Source organism: Lolium rigidum, chromosome 5, assembly GCF_022539505.1.
Source record: "Lolium rigidum isolate FL_2022 chromosome 5, APGP_CSIRO_Lrig_0.1, whole genome shotgun sequence".
NCBI lineage: Eukaryota > Viridiplantae > Streptophyta > Magnoliopsida > Poales > Poaceae > Lolium > Lolium rigidum.
In genome coordinates, this window is record NC_061512.1 from 3,625,054 (window position 1) to 3,632,833 (window position 7,780).

Consider the following 7,780-nt stretch of genomic DNA (forward strand, 5'->3'; position numbering starts at 1 on the left):
GGATAGCAAGAAAAAAATATCGACTAGTGAAGTGGAATATTATATGTCAGTCCTAAGAACATGGGAGGGTTGGGTGTTCATGACCTTGCGGCCAAAAACTCAGCCCTACTAGGTAAATGGCTTTTCAAGCTACTTATGAAGGACAGAGTATGGCAGACCTTACTTAAGAGAAAGTACATCGGCGAGAAAGCGATACCCAAATTCATTGGAAATCGGGGGACTCGCACTTCTGGGCTGGCCTAATGGCAACGAAGAAATTTTCTTCAAATATGGTACTTTTTTCCATTAAGGTTGGATCGCAGATACGGTTTTGGGAGGATATTTGGTTAGGGAATAGACCTCTCTCGGAACAGTATCCGACGTTATATAGCATTGTGCGTCGTAAAAGTGATACCATTGCATTAGTAATGGCGACCTCACCTCCATCAGTGACGTTTAGACGAGGCTTATACGGATAAAGACTTCATGCGTGGAATGCCCTACTTATTCGTTTGGAATCCATTCACTTGTTCGAAGGGCAGGATGAATTTCACTGGAACTTAAAATCCAATGGGAAGTTCACCGTAAGTTCGTTGTACAATGCAATTGTCCAACCTGACATACCATATGATAAGAACAAGAAGGTCTGGAAGATGAAAATACTGCTAAAAATTAAAAAAAATTGGCTGGTATTTACGTCGGGGAGTAATCCTAACCAAAGATAATCTTGTCAAATGAAATTGGCTTGGAAGTAGTGAGTGTGTTTTTTGTCATCACAATGAGACAATCAAACACTTGTTTTTCCGGTGCCGCTTTGCCAAATCTATATGGTCATGCATCCGAGTAGCTTCGGATCTGCATCCTCCGACTAGTGTAGCCAATATCTTTGAGAATTGGCTTTATGGTATTGATCACAGGTTTAGAACGCTTATTAGGGTGGGAGCGTTCGCCGTTATATGGACACTATGGCTATGCAGAAATGACAAAGTTTTTAACAATAAGAATTATTTCCTTTTGCAGGTTATATACAGATGTACCGCTATTCTCCGTTCGTGGTCTGCTCTGCAGAGAGTGGAGAACCAAGACCTCTTTACGGAGATCTGTACACGGCTGGAGGATACAGCGAGAGATACGTTTTCCCTACATGGGTGGCAGCATAATCTACGGATTGGGACACCTTTATCTCCTTAGGCGTTCTACAATTATTCATAATTGATATGTATTTCCCCTTAGTCATTTTTGTATGTTGAGATTTTTGAGACTTTGAAACGGTTGTGTGCATCCCGATTATGCATAGACCGTGTGTAATTGCTTGTTTAAGTAATAACATGCTCATTATCGAAAAAATTAAATCATATAAGATGAAAATACCCATTATGTTACAATCTTGCATTTTTTTATTCATGGGTTCTAATAACTAATCACTCGTGCCGGGAGTGTTGTGGATGCCGGTGTGGCGGACGTGCCATGGTCACCTTGCACTGGACGTGGATTTTGGCATGTGCTAGGCTTGACGCTGTTATGTCCGACCACGGACAACCAAGGTGCCCTTCCATCGTAGGGCACCACTTAGTGTTCCGAAGCAAGAGTGTACGATCACAGCATAAGGGAGCACCATAGTCCCAATGCCTCCAAAGCCAATAGTCATCTATGTTTAAGCGTTTTTGCTCGTTCTACTGTTCTTTTATAGACAAGGAGATATCACATGCAATTGTTCACTCGGTATGTACCACCTACCAGCCATCATTCCTTCATTTTAATATTTTATTTAAGTAGGTTCCAGTGGATGTTTGATTTTATTCCTATGTAGTGCAAAGGAACCCTAAGAAAAAATTCAATAAAATTAAATCCTACAAATCAAACAACCTCTAAAAAAATCTCCAAAGGACTTGAATCCTTCAATACTTTTATGAAAATCCATGGAGAAAGGCTCATAGTCCACAATAGCTTTCCTCACCGTTTATCCCTCATGCACTGCCTATATGCACACCCTATTGAATCACTGGAAGGCAGAACCAAACTCTTCTTGGTCTGTGGTAGCACTCTTTCACTCACTCATCCTCCCTTTTCACCAAAAAAAGATATGACCGCTAAACTGCTGGAGACTTCACCACCAAATATAGCATTTAAAAGAGATTTTGTTAGTCCTAGGCTGACTTCATGAAATGTTTTTCTACAATATCTAGCTTTAGTTCATTTGACACAAGGGACTGGCAAGTTTTCATGGTATTTGTATGAGAGTGGTAAATTATCAGTGGATTCTATGCACAGAGCATTAACCCAGCTAGACGCGCCGGTTGATAACAATAAAAAGATATAAAAAATGAAGATTTAGCTAAAGATTAAGATTTTTGTGTAATATCTTCGTAGAGGGGTATTCGTCACAAAAATTAACCTTACGAAACATAATTGGCGTGGGAGTACAAAGTATGTCTTATGTCTATCAAACACTTCCTGGCTTAATGCTAGATCTATATGAGCAGTGTTCCAAAAAGGTTCTACCTTATACCCGTCACATAGCTTTGCTAATACATTCGACAATTGGCTAAATGGTGTGGGTCACATGTTTAAAATATTATTAGGATGTGTGTGTTTGCCGTTATTTGGTCGCTATGAATATTATTCTTTCATTCAACTTATCTACCGGTGCACCACATGGTTATCGTTTTAGTGGCCGGGCAACGAACCAAGACATAATTATGGAGGTGCCTACACGATTAGAGGACACAATAGAAGATATTTTTACCTAATATGGATGACATTGTAATCTACAGATTTATCTTCCATCAACATAGGCGTCTTTATAGTTCCTTAGTGGATTACTTGTATTTGCCTCTTATCTTATTTATTCATCTTTTAATACATTTAGAATTAAGCGACTGTATATATTTTAGTTTTGCAGAAACCGGATGTAATGCTTCAACTTCTTCGATAACTGCTGCAAATACAGATTTAAGTATGCTTTCACCGTCGGTGTCACCTTCGCTACTCGCATGGTCCCTTCTCTCACCTCTGTCATTGCGACTAACGTCGATGTTGTCACCATAAGATGACATACAACCTCAATTGTTCCGACTTCCGACCCATCCAGGCACCACGTGAGCATCACACAGTCCATCAATTTCAAGTCCAACCAGATGGTCAATAAATTCTCTGATAAGCATACTAGTACATCAAAGAGACATGTCCATGAGCGTGTCAGAGTGCACGCTGGCGTCACCCTTCTTTTGTGGGTCTATGCCACGATCAATAACGACCTCTACAATGTCCTACATTCGTCGGACAACACATCATACATCAGTTGTAGTTACCAAATCATGGCCATGATTCACCCCATGGAGGTACGAATGTACCATTTCCAACCTTCATGCAAGATGCAAGCCATATCTTTCCTCCTTGAGGAGGTCGGCCTGAACAAGAGAGCGAGGCTTAATTTGACTCATTGTTTGTATAATCTGGCAACAAGGGTCAAGGGACTTCCTCATCCAATAGCAACGGAAACCGGGACAGTGTCCTTGTCATGGGTACAGCCGTGGCAGAGGCTGATCGAACCAGACTGGCCACATACATCAGACAAATAACCGAAGTGCATATCTGAGTCACTCTGAACATACATAGTGGTCTAGGAGATATTAGATAGTAATGATAAAGTGGGAGAAGTTAGCAAATTACACGATTAGAGTCCTACAAGCCAGCTTTGAAAGCCACAGCATACATTACGGAAGAAACGACATAGTACGTAGAGGACTCAGCATCGACACTCCATCACAGGCCACACAATACAAGACATGCAGAACCTAGAGCAGATAGCCATTTCTGCGTCTCGGCAATGAGGATTTAACTCTAGATACCTGCAGAGCAATCGATATCATTATTGAAACCAATTTGCAACAGATAAGTGAGATTTGTATGATTCCAGCAACACAACTTTACCAACAAATTATTATACAGAACTATCCGAAGCTGATTCATCCCAACATTACTAGGCAAAACTAACATCATCCTAGCGAATAATGATGGTGATAGAAAATATTAAGTTTTGTATTGGCACTCATTTATCATCCATTATTGACATGTTCTCGAGTTTATGCATACAGAACTACATATTATCAGAGTAGAAACTAAGAGATCAACTACTCAATGCACCCATCAGAGGCAAATAATGAACTTGCAAGATTTATCAAGTCATTCCAGTTCTATTTTCTGTTCATGGAGTAGAAAGCATAAGAATTCAGTATCAAGCTCATAGCTATGGCTTTCTCGGAATGCAAGAACTAGCCAGTTTAGAATTGATCAAATTGATGCTCATAGAGACCTCAAACAAGAGATCACACATCAACGTATTACTTAAATAACCGAGCAAAAAGATATACACAATTACACAAAGTAAAAAAAAGATAAACTGACATCACCTGTATCACGTGTTCACATTTTCAGCTCCACCATCACCACCAGCAGTGCTCCTGACTACTGGCAAAAGAAGTCCAATACATACATCAAGGTAAAAAAGTAAAAAAACAGTAGAAATGAATGTCCAAAGTATTACATATATACTCTATGTAAGTTGTAACCTGAGGAGGAAAAGACTATACTTTATGACAAGGGTAGAAACATGTAAATTAATGTACATATATTTCCAGTTGCAAGAAGAAAGATATTCATCATTTACCAACTAATGAATGATGGTAGTTTCAATGTTCAAAAATATGTATTCAGAATTATTCTTAACTATCTAATCGACCCTTGAACAATAACCATATTACTAAACATGTACCAGAAGTAGTTAGAATGAATCTCAGGAAAAGATGTAATTCAGTTATGTTGTGTAGCAAAGCAAGAGACGAGGTATTACCTGCTGTACAGAAATTTGTGTATGGACAAGACTCTCTGGGACTCCTGTATTTTCTTCTACCAATATAGTTGAACTGCATGGACTCAAGTTGGAGGATGAAGTCGTGAGAATCTGAAGACAGAAAGATCACATTTGTGTCCTCATCGTACCCCAGCATGAAGACCAGTTGTCTGATGTGTGCGGGTCGTGAAAAGAGCTCATCCAGTTGGACAGTGTTCTGTAGTACCCATGAGAAAACACCATCACAGTTGGACTTCCTCACCCATAACTGAATACTCAGTTCTAACGTTGACAAAATGGCGAGGCCGATACCATTATCCTCTCCTCGTAAGATCTGAAAGGACGAGTGAGACGAGTGGACGTACTCGCAACCAGCAGCATGGGTGTCTTCCGGCTTCTCAATCACAGCAAGGGTGTGCTTTCCGAAATCAAACTTAAGGATGTTGCCTCCCTCAAGCAACCAGCAAAGTGCATTCCCAACCAATATGCTAGGCCTGTACCTAGAAATCACATATGCAGTCCTTGTGGGGATAATATCTCCCCAAACACCAGACTTGGATTCATATATGCAAATGAATTCCTTTCTGGCTATAGCATCACGCCATGCGAATACCAGTTTGAATGGGCTCATGTGGGATCCGCCGTGCTCATGCTGATTGTCGCTGGCAGGGCACAACACTGTGGCGTTCTGAATGGAGCAATCTTTGCAAATGCCATCCAAGAACCACGATGGAAAAGCAACGCAACGCTGGACACTGGTGAGTGGATCCCACAAGATGGCCTCATGGCGCTGGTGGTCAAGGAAGAGTGCGATGCCATCTCGGCAGCCATGGAAGGAGAAGCAGAGGTGTCCCCACGGCTCCCGACCAAGGAGGTTCTCCGGGAGCGCAACAGGGATGCGGTCAGGCGGATCCAGCATAGGAGTGAACACAGGAACTTTGCCAATTTCTTTGTCAAAGAAGCCTAGGAGCAGTGGTTTCCTGTGGTGTTTGCGGAAGCGGCGGGGGAATCGGGGGTCAGAGATGATGCACCGCCAGCGCTTGCAGACGAGGGAGGCGCGGCGGAGAGAGGACGGCTTCGGAGGGAGGCGGAGGAGGATTTCCTGGAGGAGATCCTCGTTGTCCAGCGGTGAGGAATGATTTTGTGCCATCTGAATGTAGAGAGTGGAAGCTCGGAGGATGTGCGTATCGATTGAATGCCCAATGTTACTTGTTCCTTCGATAACCAAATTCCTAACCGATTAAGTGCCCCTTTCTTTGATCTGCACAGTGATAAAAGATGCAAATTTTCTTAGAGTTGACCATGTATTATTTCATTCCCTTAATACAGTAGCACAAGACTATGGAACTGACACTCACCCAGTCGAAGCAGAGGAGCCAGCATCCACCGCGTGGGCTGCGCCATCATCATCAACCTAGATCCATCCACCGAGCTAGCTAGGGTTTATTGCGAGAGCTTGCAATGGAAGGTGGAAATCAAGAAACAAAATGGGGGATGGAAGCAGCAATTAGAGCTTGCAATGGAGGTGGGAAGCTCACCTCAATGGTTGATGTGCCGATTCGGAGAGCCTCCGCTGCTGAACTCCGTCGCAGCCGCCGGACTGATGTGTAGTGCAGAAGGAAGGAAGAGCTAGGTAGGGTCTTTTTTTTGAGCTAGGTAGGGTTCTGTTTTCTCTTCACTTGGGTCCATGCCTGGCCATGGGCAGCCCGGCCCGAAAAACTCGGGTCTGGCCTAAAAATGTTGGCCCGACACCCGGGCCGGGCTGGGCCTAGGTAGCCCGAAAAGTCCATTTACTACGGCCCGGCCTGCAGCCGAATGGCCCGATGGGTATCATAGGTATTTGGGCAGGTCGGGCCGGGCTTGGGCCTGATTTTTGAGCATCGGGTTTTCCTTGCCTGGCCCGACATATGGCCAGGTATAGTTGGGTCCAACCGGCCAAACCAAATCTGAGCGCATTTACAAGAAGAACAGCTGGGCATAGGCAACCCGTTCCGGATTGACCTAATCGGAGCCGGCCCAAAAATCCTGGGCTGGACCAGACTTGCACTCTAGGCCAGGCTCGGGTCTAATTTTTTAGCCGAACGTTGGGTCGAGCCGGGTTCAGGCTTGCAATTTTCGCGTTTCAATTAAGGTTTGGGCCGGGCTTTTGCCAATTGGAGCTGGATTCGGGCTCGATTTATAGGCCCGACAATCTGATAGGATCGGGTTTGGGCTTAACATTTTAGCTTCGGGTTTTTTCGGGCCTGGCCAGAAATCCGGCCCGACCCGAGTTTTGCCCAGGTGTAGTTGGAATTTGGTGTTGGGCCATAGACTTATGGCACATATAAATTTTGAAATTCGCCGTGACCTATCCATGTAGTGCACGGTGTGTGGTCCTAAAGTTTAGTATCACGGGATAAGGTGATTTTGCACTCAGGTGCATATGCTCTTGATTTTTGAAATGCATTTTAAGCATATTTTAAAATTTTAAACATTTGACAAAGATGCAACACGTACATCTCAGCGTTTTGTGTGCTCCTAAAGTTGTTTCACGAAAAAACGATATTTTTTTGTCTCGTACTAAAAAAGTAAAATTTTGGTGTAAAAAAGACTCTTCAAAACTATTTTCTTTATCTTTTTTACACCGGACACAAGAAAATTCGGTTGTCAGCGAAACTTGATGTGTGCACATAGGATGTCAAAATGTATGCGCGAGATTTTTTTTCAATTTTTTCAAATATTAAAAATGTTGTTTACGGTGGCAGGAGCAGATGCACATAAGTTCAAAAGTGTGTTTCCTAGTATCACACCGCTAGTTTATAGAGATATGACGTGGTTTATAAGGGAGCGGTTGTAGTCCTTATAAGTTAGTGAAAAGAGAGAGAGCCCTCGCGCACTTCTCCGCCATCCGCCTCGTCACGACGCGGGTTGCTAGTTATGTTGACCCCAGCTTATTTCTGTTGTTCAAAA

The 7,780-nt window shown here is 42.9% G+C and overlaps 1 protein-coding gene and 1 long non-coding RNA gene across 2 annotated transcripts; both read right to left on the reverse strand.

Moving 5' to 3' along the window:
- Window positions 1-3,719: 3,719 nt before the first annotated feature.
- On the reverse strand, window positions 3,720-5,750 carry LOC124652700. Its single transcript, XM_047191737.1, has 3 exons — window positions 4,832-5,750; window positions 4,392-4,449; window positions 3,720-3,830 (listed from the first exon to the last, which is right to left on the reverse strand). The coding sequence occupies exons 1-2, from the start codon at window positions 5,748-5,750 to the stop codon at window positions 4,397-4,399; spliced, it is 972 nt and encodes a 323-aa protein (XP_047047693.1). The 3' UTR covers window positions 3,720-3,830; window positions 4,392-4,396.
- A 149-nt stretch (window positions 5,751-5,899) lies between these two features.
- On the reverse strand, window positions 5,900-6,455 carry LOC124656540. Its single transcript, XR_006988764.1, has 3 exons — window positions 6,370-6,455; window positions 6,190-6,286; window positions 5,900-6,092 (listed from the first exon to the last, which is right to left on the reverse strand). It is a non-coding gene; the product is annotated as an uncharacterized LOC124656540 (long non-coding RNA).
- Between the last annotated feature and the right edge of the window lie 1,325 nt (window positions 6,456-7,780).

Excerpts from the sequence above, each read along its gene's own strand:
- LOC124652700 (XM_047191737.1), bottom strand. The coding sequence starts at position 5,750 with ATGCTGGATCCGCCTGACCGCATCCCTGTTGCGCTCCCGGAGAACCTC. Across the intron at positions 4,450-4,831 it reads CACAAATTTCTGTACAGCAG|TAGTCAGGAGCACTGCTGGT; the intron begins GTAATACCTCGT and ends TTCTTTTGCCAG.